The sequence below is a fragment of the Mustela nivalis genome (genome assembly GCF_964662115.1).
Source record: "Mustela nivalis genome assembly, chromosome: 1".
Lineage (NCBI taxonomy): Eukaryota > Metazoa > Chordata > Mammalia > Carnivora > Mustelidae > Mustela > Mustela nivalis.
Window position 1 is genome coordinate 149,738,056 of NC_139020.1, and position 17,565 is coordinate 149,755,620.

The 17,565-nt window shown below is 37.1% G+C and overlaps 1 protein-coding gene across 50 annotated transcripts in view; it reads left to right on the forward strand.

Moving 5' to 3' along the window:
- The window catches only part of CLASP2 (cytoplasmic linker associated protein 2), a 186,049-nt gene that overhangs the window by 148,096 nt on the left and 20,388 nt on the right, over positions 1-17,565 (forward strand). For all 50 annotated transcript variants that reach the window (XM_082725344.1, XM_082725390.1, XM_082725366.1 and 47 more), the window contains 3 exons: positions 11,387-11,530; positions 12,738-12,844; positions 14,229-14,382. In XM_082725344.1, coding sequence (XP_082581470.1) covers positions 11,387-11,530; positions 12,738-12,844; positions 14,229-14,382 — 405 coding nt within the window. The remainder of the gene's footprint in view (positions 1-11,386; positions 11,531-12,737; positions 12,845-14,228; positions 14,383-17,565) is intronic.

Genomic DNA, 17,565 nt, shown 5'->3' on the forward strand with positions numbered 1-17,565 from the left:
AAAGTCAAAAACACAGAGGGCACCTGGGTGGCTCAGTGGGTTAAGCCGCTGCCTTCGGCTCGGGTCATGATCTCAGGGTCCTGGGATCGAGTCCCGCATCGGGCTCTCTGCTCAGCGGGGAGCCTGCTTCCCTTCCTCTCTCTCTGCCTGCCTCTCCGTCTACTTGTGATTTCTCTCTGTCAAATAAATAAATGAAATCTTAAAAAAAAAAAAAAAACACAGATAACAGGTGTTGGGATGGATGTGGAGAAAAGGGAACCCTCTTGCATAGTTGGTGGGAATCCAAATTGGTGCAGCCACTGTGAAAAACAGTATGGAGGTTTCTCAAAAAATTAAAAATAGAAGTACCCTATGATCCAGGAATTGCAGTATTGGGTATGTACCCAAAAAATACAAAAACACTAACTCAAAAGGTTACATGCACCCCTATGTTTATAGCAGCATTATTTACAATAGTCAGACTATGGAAGCAGACCAAGTGTCCACTGATAGAGGAATGGATAAAAAAAGAGGTGCTATATATACACACATATATATATAAATATATAATGGAATGTTATTCAGCCATAAACAAGAATGAAGTCTTGCCATATGAACAACATGGATAGAACTAGACAGTATAATACTAATCACAATAGTCAGGAAAAGACAAATACTATATGATCTCACTCACATGGAATTTAAGAAACAAAGGGGAAAAAAGAGACAAACCAAGAAACAGACTTTTTTTTAAAAGATTTTATTTATTTATTTGTTAGAGAGAGAGAGTGGGAGAACACAAGCAGGCAGAGAGGCAGGCAGAGGCAGAGAGAGAAGCAGGCTCCCCACTGAGCAAGGAGCCCGATGCGGGACTCGATCCCAGGGTCCTGGGATCATGACCTGAGCCGAAGGCAGCAGCTCAACCAACTGAGCCACCCAGGCGTCCCAGAAACAGACTTTTAATTATAGAAAACAAACTGGTGGTTACCAGAGGGGAAGTGGATGAGGGGATGGGGGGAAAGGGAAGGTGATTAAAGAGTATACTGAACGTAATCAACCAAAAGAGTGAAATAAAAAAATACTTGACCATTGAACAGCACAGATTTAAACGGCAGTGGTCTACTTACATGCAGATATTTTTTATAGTATGGTACTATAAATATATTTTCCTTAGGATTTTCTTAATAGCATCTTTAGTTTATTGTAAGAATACAGTATATAATACGTAGAGCACACGAAAGATATGTTGATCTGCTGTTTATATTACCACTAAGGCTTCTGTCAACAGTAGACTATTAGTAGTTCAGTTTCGGGGAGAGTCAAACTATAAAAAAAATGAAGAGATTCAACTGTGCAGGAGGTTGGTGCTTATTCAAGGGTCAACTATAGTCCAAATCTTTCCCCTTGCAGGTACCATTGTATTTCAAATAAGAGTTTACAATATTACCTGATCTACTCATTTTAGGTATTATCTGTTGATCTGTTGATAAATTTAGCCATTATGTAAATTTCTATCTATCTTTGTACATAAGAACTTAGCTTTGGGGACACCTGGGTGGCTGAGACAGTTGATCATCTGCCTTCCAGGACCCTGGGATTGAGTCCCCATCGGACTCCTTACTCAGTGGGGAGCCTGCTTCTCCCTCTGCCTGCCACCCTCCCCCACCTTGTGCGCTCGCGCGCTCTCTCTCTCTCTCTCTCTCTGACAAATAAATAAAATCTTTATTTATTTACCATTCCCACATCCTTTCCTAAATCTTTGCCATTATCTTCAGAATACTTAGGAATCAACCATTGTTAATCAGTACAAAAGATTTACCTTTTGACTGTGGAAGTGTTAACTCCTACAACAAATGGTTTCTCCTTTCTTAAGCTTTGTCATGGTGTAAATAATTTACCTTGTTTTCCATTTCCCTGGTTGTTGGTTTTTTTTAATGTTGTTTATCAGTTCATATTTTCAATATCTCTGTAACATACTTATGGGTAACATTTTCCTTATGCTCAAAAACCTGCTATTTATTTATTTCATGGGGAGCTCCTTTCTAGACCTTCTGTTCTCTTCGTCATCTTCCTAAAACTTCGCTTCACCCTTTACTTTCACCCTATATGTAGCTCTCTTTACTCTCTTCCTTTGTGAATCATTTTCTTTGATATATGCTGTAAAGAAGACACAGAATATATATTTTGTGACCTTTATTTCTAATGGTGAACATTTTACCCAACAGAAGCAGAATATATATATTTTCTTAAGTGTATATGGAACAGTCTCCAGGATAAGACCATATGCTAGGTGATGAAATAAACCTAGACGAAGAAATAAACCTCAGTAGTTATTTTCTTAAAAGAATAAAAATAGTACAAAGTATGTTCTCTGCCCACACTGCACTGAAATTAGAAGTTAATAACAGGGAAATTTGTGGGGGGTAGGGAGCTTACAAATACATGGAAACTAAACAACTTATTTCTAAATCACCAGTGTGGATTGAAGAAGAAATCAAAAGGGAAATTAGAGAATACAATGAGGTGAATGAAAATGAAGACATGAATTTATAGGAATGAAGACATGAATTTATAGGATGCAGCTAAAGCAGTGCTTAGAGTGAAATTTATAAGAGTTAATACTATAATAATAAAGGAGAAAGATCTCAAATTAGTAACCTTAACCACTATCTTACGACACTGGAAAAAGAAGATCAAACTAACCCTAAAGTAAACAGAAAGACAAGACTAAAGCACAAATTGGGGTGCCTGGCTCAGTTGGTAGAGCATGAGACTCATGATCTTCAGAGCCTACTTAGAAAAAAAAGATTAAAGCACAAATCAATAAAACAAAAACAATCAGTGAAACTAAAAGCTGTTTTTTTGAAAGATCAACAAAACTGGCAAACTTTTAATTAGATTGACCAAGAAGAAAAGAGTCTAAAATTACTAGAATTAGAAATGAAAGAAGAAATATGACTAACCTTACAGAAATCAAAAGAACTCTAAAGGAGTATTATGAATACTTACATGTCAGTGGTTTCGATGAAATGAACAAATCCCTAGAAAGATGTAGACTACCAAAACTGACTCAGGAAGAAATAGACATTTTAAGAGAACAAGTAAAGAGATTCACTTAGTAATCAAAAAAGTACCCATGAAGAGAAGCCAGGCTCAGATGGCTTCCCTGGCAAATTCCACCAAACAAATTACTACCAGTTCTTTAGAAACTCTTCCAAAAAAACAGAAGGAACACTTTCTAACTCATTGTGTGAGGGCAGTAGTACCTTGATCCCCAAATCAGGTAAAGACACCACACGCGCGCACCCACGCACGCACACACACACACAAACTAGAGTGGTATCTTTGACGAATATGGATGCAGTTTAATCCTCGACAAAATATTAGCAAACTAAATCTGCAGCATAAAAAGAGAATTATACACCATGACCAAGTAAATGAGATTTATCCCAGGAAAGCAGAGTTAAATTAACATCTGAAAGTCTATTAAAGTAATACACCATTTTCAGTAGATAATATCTATTGATTCTATCAATAGAAAAGGCACCTAATGGTGCTCCTACCTGGCTCAGTCAATGGAGCATAGGACTCTCCATCTCAGGATTATAAGTTCAAGCCCCGTGTTGGGTGTAGAGATTACTTAAAACTAAAATCTTAAAAGGCATCTGGCAAAATCATAACATCCTTTTGTGATTTAACAAAAAATAAATACATGAAAACTAACAATGGAAGGAACTTTCTCAGGCCAGTAGAGGACACCTGCAGATATCCACAGTTAAACCCATACTTAATGGTGAAAGACTGGATGCTTCCTCAAAATTAGCAAGACAACTATGTCTGCTTTCACTATTTCTGTTCAGCTATGCAATTCAGTATATACTCTGCATTACACTATACTCTGGTCTAAGTGTGCTATACTGGTGTGGCTAAAAATGTACACATCAACAATTTCTATATCTATTCAACTGGGGATTCTAGCCAGGACAGTCAGGGGAAAATAAGAAATAAAAGGCATCTAGATTGTAAAGTTAGTAATAAAAATATTTCTATTTGCAAATGATATGATCTTGTATAGAGAAAATGCTAAGGAATCACTGAAAAACTATTAGAACTAGTAAGTTCAAGTTTGCAGGATATAAAACAGTATGCAGAAATCAGTTATATTTTTAAAACTTCAGTGAGCAATCCGAAAATGAAATTAGGGGAAGAATTTCATTTACATTTACAATAGCATCAAAAAGATTAAAATCTATAAGAATACACTTGACAAAAGAAATGCAGAATTTATATAGACACTACCAACTAGTTTTAGAAGAAATTAATGATTTAAATAAACTGAAAAACATTCCATGTTCATGGATGGGAAGGCTTAATAAGATGGTAATACTGCCCAAAGTGATCCGCAGGTAAAATTTGTAGAAATTTGTGAAATCCCAGAAATTTGTAGAAACTTACAAGAAATTTGTTGAAATTTACAAGCTGATTCCAAAATTCTATGGAATTGCAAGGGTTCCATTCCAATCTTGAAAAAGTACAAAGTAGGAGGACTTCATACTTCCTGATTTCAAAACCTAGTATGGGCATACCTCAGAAAGATTGCAGATTGTGTTCCAGACCACTGCAGTAAAGCCAAGTGATAGGAATATTTTCATTTCCCAGTGTAAATAAGTTACCTTTGCACTATGCTGTGGTCTGTTAAGTGTGCAGTTATGTCCAAAAAGATGTACATACCTTAATTTTAAAACACTGCCAAAAAATGCTAACCATCATCTAAGAATTCAGAGTCCTAATCTTTTGGCAGATAAGGGGTCTTGTCTCAATGTTTACTGATCAGGGTGGTGGTTGCCAAATGTTGGGGTGGCTGTGGCAGTTATTTGAAAGAAGGCAGCAGTGGTGGAAAACGGTATGGAGGTTTCTCAAACAGAAATAGAAATACCATAGACAGTACTAGGTATTACCCAAACAAGATGAAAACGCTAATTTGAAAAGATGATTTGTACCCCTGTGTTTATTGCAGCATTATTTGCAGCATTATTCACAGTAGCCAAGATGTGGAAGCAATTCAAGTGTCCATTGATAGATGAATGGATAAAGAAGATTAGGTATTCATGTACAATGGACTCTTAGCAGCCATAAAAAAGGATGAGATCTTGCCGTTTGCAACAGCATGCATGGGCTTGAAGGATATTATGCTGTGAGGTTAGTCAGATTGAAAAAGACAAATACCATGTGATTTCACTTAAGTGGAAACCAAAATAAATAAATAAATAAATAAACAAAAAGCGGGATCAGACTATAAATATGGAGAACAAACTGATGATTGCCAGAGGGAACAGGGTAGGAGATGGGGAAAATGGATAAAGGAGAATGGAAAATACAGGCTTTCAGTTGTGGAATGAATAAGTCATGGTTATAAGAGGCACAGCGTAGGAAATACAATTAGTGATATAATAATGATGTTTGGTGACACATAGTTACACTCGCGGTGGGCATAACATAGAGGTTAAATCATCATATACACTTGAAACCTATGGGACATTGTGTGTCAACTGTACTCAAGTTTTTAAAAACTTTTTTTTAAGATTTTGTTTATTATTTATTTGACAGACGGAGATCACAGGTAGGCAGAGAGGCAGGCAGAGAGAGGAAGGGAAGCAGGCACTCTGCTGAGCAGAAAGCCCAACATGGGGCTCGATCCCAGAATCCTGGGATCATGATCTGAGCTGAAGGCAGAGGCTTTAACCCACTGAGCCACCTAGGTTCCCCTAAAATTGTTTTTAAATCACTAATTCCAAATCAAAAGTCATTCAGAATTCATTTTTAAAAATATAAGGGGAAAATGAAGTTTTCTGCATCTATCAACTCTTCTACGGTTTCTCTGTAGTATGAAATGCTGTTTAATAGCATTTTACCCACAGAATTTCTTTCAAAAAAGGATTCAGTCCTCTCAGACCTGCAGCTGCTTTACCAACTAACCTGTGTAATATTCTAAATTCTTTGTTATTTCAACAACCTATTATCAGGAGTAGATTCCATCTCAAATAACACTTTCTTTGTTCTTCCGTAAGAAGCAACTTCTTATCTCTTCCAGTTTTGTCATGAGATACCAGCAGTTCAGTCACATCTTTAGGCTTCACTTCTAGTTCCCTTGCTAATTCTACCATATCTGCAGTTATGCCCGCCACTGACGTCTTGAACCCTTCAAAGTCATCCATGAAGGTTGGAATCAACTTTTTCCAGATTCCTGTTAATGTTGATACTTTAATCTCTTCCCAGGAATCACAGATGTTCTTAATGACATCTAGAATGGCAAATCCTTTTTCAAAAGATCTTCAATTTACTTTGCCCAGATCCATCACAGGAATTACTATCTATGGTAGCTATAGCCTTACGAAATGTATTGAAGTTATAAGTCTTCAAAGTCAAAATAACTCCATGATTCTTGGGCTGCAAAATGGATACTGTCTTAGGGGTGAAGACAACAGTAACTCTCATTGTACATCTCTATTGCAGCTCTGGGTGACCAGGCTCATTGTCAATAAACAGTAGTATTTTGAAAGGAATCTTTTTTTCCTTAGCAGTGGGTTTCAGCAGTGGTTTAAAATATTCAGGAAACCATGTTGAAAATACATGTGCTCTCCCCCAGGCTTTGTTATTCCATTTATGGAGCAACAGGAGAGTAGATTTAGCATAATTCTGAAGGGCCTTAGGATTTTCACAATAGTAAGTGAAGCGGTGGCTTCACCTTGAAGTCACAGGCTTCGTTATCCCATAACAAGAGAGTCACCCTGTCGTTTGAAGCCAGGCATTGACCTCTCCTCTCTAGCTGTCAAAGTCCTAGATGGCATCTTATTCCTAATATAAATTTGTTTATAATATAAATAATGTTGTTCCATCTACATTGAAAATCTGTTGTTTAGTGTAGCTACCTTCATGCATCATCCTAGCTAGATCTTCTAAATGATTTATTGGAACTTCTGTATCAGCACTTTGCTGCTCCACCATGCACTTTTATGTTATGGAGGGGGCTTCTTCCCTTAAACTTCATGAACCAACTTCTGGTTTCAAACATTCACAGCTTCCTCACCAATCTCAGCCTTCACAAAACTGAGGAGAGTTAAGACCTTGCTCTGGATGATGCTCTGCCTTCAGGGAGTGTTGTAGCCACTTTGATCTTCTATCCAGACCACTAAAATTCTGTCTCTATATCAGCAATAAAGCTGCGTTGTTTTCTTATCATCTGTGTGTTCACTGGAATAGCACTTTTAATTTCCTTCAAGAACCTTCCCTTCGCAGTCACAAGTTAGCTGTGTGTCACAAGAGGCCTAGCTTTTGGCCTCTCTCAGCTTTTGACTTGCCTTCCTCACTAAGCTTAGTTATTTCTAGCTTTTAATTTAATGTGAGAGACACACAGCTCTTTCTCTCACTTGAACACTTAAAGACCATTGTAGAACCATTAATTGGCCTCATTTCAATCAATATGGTTGTGTCTTAGGGAACAGGGAGTCCCAAGGAAAGGGAGAGAGATGAGAATGGCTGGTCAATGGGACAGTCAGAACACAAACAACATTTAATGATTATGTTCGCCATCTCATATGAACATGATTCGTGGTACCCCAAAACAATTACAATAGTAACATCAGAGATCATTAATCACAGATCACCATACAAATATAATGATGAAAAAGTTTGAAATGTGACACAGACATGAAGTGAGTAAATGCTGTTCTTGCTCAGCAGAGTTGCTACAAACTTCCAAAATATATAAGGAACATATACAACTCAGTACCCAAAAAAACAGTCCAGTTTAAAAATGGGCAAGAGAGGGGCGCCTGGGTGGCTCAGTGGGTTAAGCTGCTGCCTTCGGCTCAGGTCATGATCACAGGGTCCTGGGATCGAGCCCCCCATCGGGCTCTCTGCTCAGCCGGGAGCCTGCTGCTCAGCTGGGAGCCTGCTTCCTTCTCTCTCTCTGCCTGCCTCTCTGCCTGCTTGTGATCTCTCTCTGTCAAATAAATAAATAAAATCTTAAAAAAAAAAAAAATGGGCAAGAGACATGAACAGACATTTCTCCAAAGAAGACATACACATGGCCAACAGACACATGAAAAGATGCTCAACTTCACTCATCATCAGGGAAATGCAAATCAGAACTACAAAATATCACCTCAACTTGTCAAAGGGGCTAAAATCAACAACACAGGAAGCAAGTATTGATGAGGCTGTGGAGAAAAAGGAACCTTCTTGCCCTGTTGGTGGGAATGTAAATTGGTGCAGCCACTGTATGGAGGTTCCTCAAAAAATTAAAAACAGTACTACCTTGTGATCCAGGAATTGGAATATTGAATATATACCCAAAAAACAAGAACACTAATTCAGAAGGATACATGTACCCCTATGTTTATAGCTGCATTATTTACAATAGCCAAATCATGGAAGTCGCCCAAGTGTCCATCAGTTGATGAATGGATAAAGATGTTTGTATATATGTGGAATATTATCCAGCCATTAAAAAAGAATGGAATCTTGCCATTTACAACGACATGGATGGAGCTAGAGAGTATAATGCTAAGCAAAATAAGTCAGAGAAAGAAAAACTGTGTGATTTCACTCACATGTGGAATTTAAGGAACAAAACAAAGGGGAAAGGGGCATTTGGCTGGTCCAGCCAGTAGAGCATGTAACTCTTGATCTTGGAATTGTAAATTCAAGCCCCATATTGAGTGGAGAGATTACTTAAAAAAATAAAAACTTTAGGGACACCTGTGTTGCTCAGTCACAGGTCAGTCAGTTAAGCTGCTGCCTTCGGCTCAGGTCATGAACCCAGGGTCCTAGGATCGAGTCCTGCATCGGACTCCTTGCTCGGCAGGGAGCCTGCTTCTCTCTCTGCCTCTGCCTGCCACTCTGCCTACTTGTGCGCTCACTCGCTCTCTTTCTCTCTGACAAATAAATAAAATCTTTAAAAAAAAAAAACCTTTAAAAGAGAAAAAAACAAATTGAAGGTTATCAGAAGGGAAATGGGTTGGGGGATGGGTTAAATACTTGATGTGGATTAAGGAGTGCACTTTTGATGAACATCAGGTGATATATGGAATTGCTGAATTACTGTATTATATACCTGAACCTAATAATACTGACACTGTATCTTAACTGGAATTAAAAGCTTAAGAAAAAAGAAATGGAATACAGTATTCTAATGAAGAACTGATTTATGTTGTGAAATAAGTAAATAAATGAATAAGTAAAAATGTATGTAGTAAAGCAAATGTGACAGTAAAGCATAACAAAAATGAAGGACTTTATCAAAATATACTAAAAATACTGCATTTTAAATCATACAGCTTAAACCCATATTATTTATTTCAATAGAACACATAGGAGGGTCAGAGGATCAGAAACAGTTTGGTTTATATGGGAGGTTAATTCATGATAATGGTGCCACCTCATGAGGAAAGAATATACTCATTGGTAAATGGTTTTGGAACAGTTATGCTCTCTACCTCTGGAGGGAAATAAAGCCTAGATGGAATAAAGTATACCTTAACAATCATTAATTCCTTTGCTCAGAGTAACTTGAGGTAGTTTCAGTGTTCCAAAAAAGATCAATAAAGTTGTTTCAAAATACGAGTAGGTTTTGTTGGTTTTTTTTTAAGATTTTATTTCAGAGAGAGGATGCATGTGCAAGGGGGAGTTGGGGCAAAGGGAGAAACGGGGGGTGTGCAGAGAATTTCAGGCAAACTCCCTGTTGATTGTGAAGCCTGACAAAAGGCTCTGTCTCATAATACTGAGGTCATGACCTGGACCCAAACCACAAGTGAGACACTTAACTGACTGAGCCACCCAGGCATCCCTAAAATAGAAATAGTTTTACTTAAGTACAGTTAACGTGTTCGAGGACATACCCACACAATGTATATTGGGCTTATATTATAGCTGTTGTTTTGTTATATTTTTATTATTTTTATTGTTATATTTTTCCTTCAGCAGTATATGATAACCCTCTCCCGATTTCTTCACGTATAGAGTTCTATCATTCAAGGCCGTGTTGTATAGTGTGTCATTGTTCCAATGTAACATAATTTAACCATTCGCCTCGTGTTTTATATTCAGATATCATAAATATAGAACACTTCAGTTTTCATAGAATGGGGTCTGAAAAGGTCCAGGACAAGATGGACGTATTTTCATCTGAGTCATGATTGTGAACTATTTGGGTTTTTTCCTCTTCTCAGTGAAGTTTCTGTGGTAATCTGAATTTCAAAGTTTGGTTTTCAGTAGCTCTGTTGATTACATTAAAAGGAGGGTATGTGCTTTGGTGAGTGCTGTGAAGTGTGTAAACCTGGTGATTCACAGACCTGTACCCCTGGGGATAAAAATATATGTTTATAAAAGGAGGAAGTAAATTTCTCAGTTTTCTTATCTGATCTGAGGAAGCAAATCACAATGTTTTTGTCTGTAAAGGAGCTGCAGGGTTTGAGAGGACTGACTTCATTGTTTTGTTCACATTTCCACCAAAACATTATTTTCCATATATGTAAAAATGAATAATAAAGTATTAAGTTGCTCTGAGTGGACTTTTTATAGCTTAGGGGAATATATAGGTTTCCCCCACTATCTTAAAATAGAATGTTCCTATGAAACCTTTCATATGCCAGTATGGAATAAAGCAAGGAGACAATTCCATTAATTTATATGGAAAAACTTCTAAGTCTTCCCAGACCCAAAAATAGCATCTTTTTTTGCCTTTCTGATACCTTAGGATACATCTTGCTAACAGACCTACGAAATAAATCAAAGCACAGATGCTTACATATACAGTTCAGCAATGCTATGCTATGGTGACTTGATGCTGAGTTTAGCTCCTGGGGAAGGAGCTTGGTGGTACCATTCTCACTACTCAGAGTGTGTGCTGCCTTTATAACGGTTCACTGCAAAACAAATGCTGAATACTATTTTTGCTTTTTGCCTTAATGTAAAGGTGAAGATCTTTTGTTTTTCTTTTGGTTAGGGAAGGCAGGTACTGTTACAGGTCTTTCATAAAAGCAAAGTGGTATAATGTGAACTTTTGGGAAAGTGTAGGACACCTGTATTGGTATATTTCCGTCCATCTTTCTTCTTGTAATCACTTACGAGGAAAAATGAAGAAGTAGTATATATTGGTAGAATAACCCACAGAAACTGTTTAACTTTTGCCATTGAGTGCTAGATTGTATTTGTAACATTTTTAATATTCCCTTGGCCAATTATTTTTTTACTCTCCCAACAAAGAATTCTGAAAGTGTGTAAGAACCTCTTTTTCTGTGGGAAAGATGGCTTTGTGCTATTGAACAGAAATGTTGAGTGAAGAAAATTGTCTCCTTTGAGGAACCAAAATATACTTTTTTATTTGTTCTATGTCTTTGTTTTCTAGGCAGCACAGTCAGTGCTGATTTCTTTATTTGAACTCAATACCCCAGAGTTTACAATGTTATTAGGAGCTTTACCAAAAACTTTTCAAGATGGTGCTACAAAGCTTCTTCATAATCACCTACGAAACACTGGCAATGGAACCCAGGTATCTTTCAGTTATTTTCTTGACTATTATGTGGTGTGATGGTTTCACAGCAATTGATTCCTTTTTTACGTGAAGTAAACTTCTGATCCAAGTATATAATTTTTGTATCTGTATTAGGCAACATCTCCTATGCAGTATTAAATACTGTTCTGGAAAGAATATAGTCCTTGGGCTTGTCATATTTTTGTTATAATTTGATATACATTAGGTTGGTGGTGAATGGTGGCCAGGGTATGAACAGGGAAAGGGAACCAGTCCTTATTTGAGGACTAGAAGGGATGACTTGGTTAACAAATAAGATCTGAAGAAGGTAGGGCTTTAAAAGGTGTGTTCACAAACCTGTTCACAGGTTTATGGGTCCCTGGTTGCTTGAATCCAGAATTTTGTTTTGGAGAGGTAAGGTCTGGATAAATGAAACATTACAGTGTTATATGTACCTGTATAGCAAGAATCATTTATATAATATGCCTAAAAAATTAAATGTAAGTATTAAAAAACCGATATTTGATCATGGGTAAGGGAAAAATTAGATACATTTATGACGGGCTTCAGGTTACGTCTGAAGGTTAAAAACAATCTGAGAACAATTTCTTGGGACTATATTTGGTTATCTTTTAAAAGGAGAGGGATTGTTTGGTTATATCTTAAAAGGTAGGCAAAATAATAATAATGAACTTTACTTTGGTATGCTTAAGAAAATCATTTATAAAGCGTACTCAAGGAGGAATAAAATTTGAATATTGATAATGGTTGAAGGAAAGATATTGGCTTACAATGAGAAGCTAATTTAAAATTATCAGTTTGTGGGGAGTACCTGGCTGGCTCAGTCTGTAGACCTTTCAACTCTCAATTTCAGGGTCATGACCTAAAGTAGGTCAAGCCTACTTTAAAAAAATATTTTTTTAATTTAAAAATTAATTAAAATAAAAAAGTTTGGGGTCCTGTTGAATCAATGAGAAGGAAAATGTTGATAATATTTGAGAGCAGGAAGCAGGTGAAGAAAACAAAAAATGACTAGAGGTAGGTTTCTGAATGGGGAAAATGTTTTTTCCTACAGAAAGCAGAGATAAATACATGAATATTTAGAATACTCACCTACAAATATGTCCCTCTGATTGTTCAACTTCTTGATTGCATGACTTCCCTAAGAGCCTTTTAGTTGAACTTCCCTGTCATATGTTAATATTTATTTGACTCCCCTAATCAGGGTTCCATGGGAAGTCCTTTGACAAGACCAACACCACGTTCACCAGCCAACTGGTCCAGTCCTCTTACTTCTCCTACCAATACATCACAGAATACTTTATCTCCAAGGTAATAAAAGGGCTATTTTCCATCATGACTTGTGTTTGCGGATTCCCATTCTTAGACAACAGACAATAATGTAATTCTACTTGATTTCCACTTGACTTGAAAGGTCTTGACATACAGAAACTTAGCAGATTCAAAAAATTTTAAGTTTATTCCAAAACTAACCCTTTAAATGAAAATAATGCACTGGATAACTAATTTTTCTGTAAGTGAGAAGAAAACTTAAACAGCTTTTGTAAATTAGTGCTTGAAGCATTAAATGGAGTAGTTATGTTTCTGAGATATACTTACAAAAACATAAAAATAAAGAAAAAATAAGGAAAGGCTAAATATAAAAATGGCATTATGTCTGTGTCTTCAGGAAAGAATGTGACTGTGAGATTTGTCCTTCATATAAAATAAAAGCTGTATAAAATATTCACACACTTAATGCAGTTCAAGCATTAATGCAGTTCAAGTATTTCAGATGAAGTTCTTGACTCATTAATAAACTAATACTTTTTCCTGGCCTTTTAAAAAATGATTTGCATACTATTTCATATTTACTTACATAGTTATTAACATGATTTTATTAGCCATATGTCATAGTATGCTTCATCATATTTATTACAGTTATAGGATACTTCATCAGCATCTGAGGAAGCAAAATACATTGCATATTTAACCTGCCTTGTTTATTCCTTGTGACACACATGTGACAATTTGATGGTGAAATTCCAGATTCAGTTGAGTTTTAGAATTTGATTATAGAAGTAATGTCAGTAACATGTATGTTTGGTGTAAAAACTTCTCTGCCTTCCTATAAGTTTGTGTAAAATACATTTATCTTCTCTTTTAGCTGTACCATAATTATAAGTTAATCACAGGAGTTAGCAAACTTTCTGTTAAGGGCCATATGGTAAATATTTCCAGCCTTGCGGGCCACACTATATTTTTACCTCTACTCAGTTCTGTGGTTACAGTGTGAAAATAGCTGTAGCGGGTACCTGAATAGATAAGTGCTGCTGATCCCAATACCATTTTATTTATGGACACTGAAATAAGAATTTATATGATTTTCATTGGAAAGGTGTTAGGAAATGTTATTTTGACTTTGCTCTCAACTATTTAAAAAAATAAACATTTTTAGATTTCCGGGGTCATAATTTGCTGGCCCTAGTTAATCAGAACATTTTTGAAGGTAACAGATAAATGAGATGTTAAGGGCTATGCATTTAGAGTCATTGTAAGCTGCCCTTGATGGGTGGACAAGAGGACATATACCTTAACCATTTATAGTTGTCAGGTTTTGTTTTGTTTTGCTGATTATGCTTTGGGGATCCTACATAATTGGAAATGTGTTTGTGTTTTAAAACTATACAAAAATAATTAGTTGTCTTTTTCATAGTGCATTTGATTATGACACAGAAAATATGAACTCTGAAGATATTTATAGCTCTCTTAGAGGTGTCACTGAAGCAATTCAGAATTTCAGTTTCCGTAGTCAAGAAGATATGAATGAGCCATTGAAAAGGGATTCTAAAAAAGATGATAGTGATTCCGTGAGTATTTGAATATTCTTACATTGCAGACTTTTCCATTAAGAGATTTTTTAACTATTTATTTATTTATTTATTTATTTATTTGCTTTAAAGAGAGAGAGAGGAGATGCTCAAGCGGGATGGCGGGACCAGGGGTAGAGGGAGAGGGAGGATCTTAAGCAGGCTCCATGTCCAGTGGGAAACCTGACTCGGGGCTCAGTCCCATGAACCTGAAATCATGACCCGAGCTGAAATCAAGAATCGGACACTCAACTGACTGAGCCACCCAGGTGCCCCTCATTAAGAGATTTTTGTTAATTTTTTTTTTAACTTTGCTTCCTGTTATTTTTCAGATTAATTTTTTTTAAAGATTTTATTTATTTATTTGACAGAGATCACAAGTAGGCAGAGAGGCAGGCAGAGAGAGAGAGGAGGAAGCAGGCTCCCACTGAGCAGAGAGCCCGATGTGGGGCTCGATCCCAGGACCCTGAGATCATGACGTGAGCCAAAGGCAGAGGCTTTAACCCACTGAGCCATGTAATTTTTTAAGGGATCCATCATCTCCGAGTGTTCACTGAGTATCTATACATGCCAGGCACCGTTCTAGGTCTTGGATTTTACAAGGCAAAGTTGCTGCCCTCAAGTTCTTATAAATTTTCAGAGAGAGATGAGTACTATTGAGTTTTATGTTAGAACACAAAATGAATCTATTTTAGATTAATTGGTCAGGGAAGGTCTCTCTCAGTGGCATTTGCATTGAGAATAAACAAAGCCATACAAGATCTAGGAGAGAATAATTCCATAATTTTTTTTGCACTTGCAAAGACATTTAAATGGGAACAAATTTTGCATAGTTGGGAACTGGGATGAAAGGGGGTGTTGTTAGATTGTTGTGAAAGAGTTGGGGGATGGAACATGGGCCAGATCACAGTAGTCTTATAAGAGTAAATGCATTTAGGATTTTATTTTCCACTAAGTGTAGTGATAGAGATTTGCATCATCAATTTGTACAGCTCCGGTTGAGAGAGAATGTTACAACCCATTTTTCTGACATTGGTAAATATTGTCTAGTTTGTTGCTTCTGCCATCATACAAAGAGTAGTTGTTTTGCATGGGGGAGGGGAAAAAAAGAGTAGCTGTTTTTTACACTGCTGCCGAATACTTTTCTCAAAACAAGCCATCCCACCATTTCCTATGGAATCTGGTTCCTCAGTGTTTGCAGAATTGTAGAACATTGCAATGCTTCAGCATGTCCCTAAAGGGCTCCCTCCTCTGCCCTCCTGACTGCTCTCCTGCTGTTGTTTTTCTCCCCATGCCTGTCTGGCAGATGGCCCTACCAAACTGGATGCCAAAAGCCAGCTTACCACTCAGATTTGAGGTTCCCCATCCCAAAAGCTACATGAGGTAGCAGTAACAGTTTAGTAATAAAAATCACTGCTTGAGACTTTTTTACCTCAGAGATAGCAGGATACAATGTGGGGAGCTCGAGCAGTGGATTCTGGCAGAATGAATTTAAATTCCAATTCCTGGCAGTTATTAACTACTCATACATTACCCCTTCTAAGCCTCTGTGTCTTCATTAGGAAAATAAGGATTATTACTGCCTACCTTAAAAGTTACTGTAAGTATAGTAAATTATGTGACTAATTTGTTACATCCAGCTCCTTGTTTTAAGTTCCTGTCTTTTCCCCTAGAGCTTCTCTTTTCTGTTTCAGTTGACAGCAGCACTAGTTGCTCAGCCAAAAACCTTGGACCAAGGAGTTGCTCTCTTTCTGTCATCCTCCATGCTCTGTCAAAAATCTGTCAGTTTGGTTTTCAGAATACGTCCAAAATCCATCCACCTCCCATCACTGCCATTCTGGCTTGAAACATGATCATCATCAATTCTCTCACCTGGGTTATTAAAATAAGCACTTAACTGGCCTTCTTGATTCTGCACATTGGCTTCCTGTCATCCATTCTCACTCCTCGATTTATATAACTCCATAGGAGGTCCCAGAGTAATATCCAAAGTCTACACAATAGGCTTTTTCTTTCCCCTTTTACCCCTCTGACCTCATCTACTACTTTCCTCTGCTCCAGCCACACTGGCCTTCTTGCTATTCCTTGAACTTCCTGGGCATGCTCTTGCTTCAGGGCCTTTGTCTCGCCTCTTCCCTCATATTTTGACATCCTTCTTCCAGGTAGCTCCATGGCTGATTTCCTCGCTTCCTTCAAATCTTTGTTCAGAGGTCTTACTCTGACCCTGTCGAATCTGCACCCTCCTTCCTCCCACCACAGTGCTCATGGTCCCTTTAATCCTGTACTGCCTCCCATACACTAGTCACCTTCTACCATACTGGATACTTTACTCATTTGTTGTGGTTAGAAATGTGAACTCCATGAAAGTGGACCTCGTTCTCCATTTTGTTCACCAGTATATCCCCACTGCCAAGAACAATCCCTGGCACGCAGTAGGAGCACAGTAAATACATGAAGAATATTTGTAAAGCACCTGAGTAATGGCTTAGCATGTAGTTGCTGTGAGTAGATGGTGACAATGGTAATATTGACAGTTGTAATGATTTTCATACTAGTATTAGTATCAGTGTTAGTATTGATGTTTTGATAAATATGTTAATGTGATCAAACTTCAGCAGACATCTATTCAAAGGGTATAGTCCTTGAGGCCTCTTTTTTTTAATAACAGGCCTTTTAAAAAAATTTTGATCCTCTTGTACTTTGTTGACAATCTGTCATTGTGTAATTTACTGCCTTAATAATGGAACCTGCCAGCTTTTAGTTCTGTGTTGCTAATGAAAATCCTTTTACATCTTTAAGTGGCATAGAGAAGCTTTTGGTAATCCCACTGTATATCCTTTGGTCAAGCCATTAGTAGGGAACTATAGGAATTAGCAACAGCATTCTTTTATTTTTCTTATTGCCCTCACAGCTGTGGGTTTGGTTTTTTTTTTACACCTTTACTTTAAATTTTGACATTTTAAATAAGTTTTAACTTATTGTGTTGATTCCCATTACTTTTTTTAGCTGTTAATTGTTACCTTTTTTAAGTCGACTTTGAAGCAGTAAAGAAGAATCTAGAATTTCAGAGATACTTAAAAATAAATTATTTGCAAGGCACCTGGGTGCCTAAGTCAGTTAAGTGTCTGACTCTTGATTTTGGCTCAAGTCATGATCTCTCAGGGTCAGGTCATGAAGTTGAAC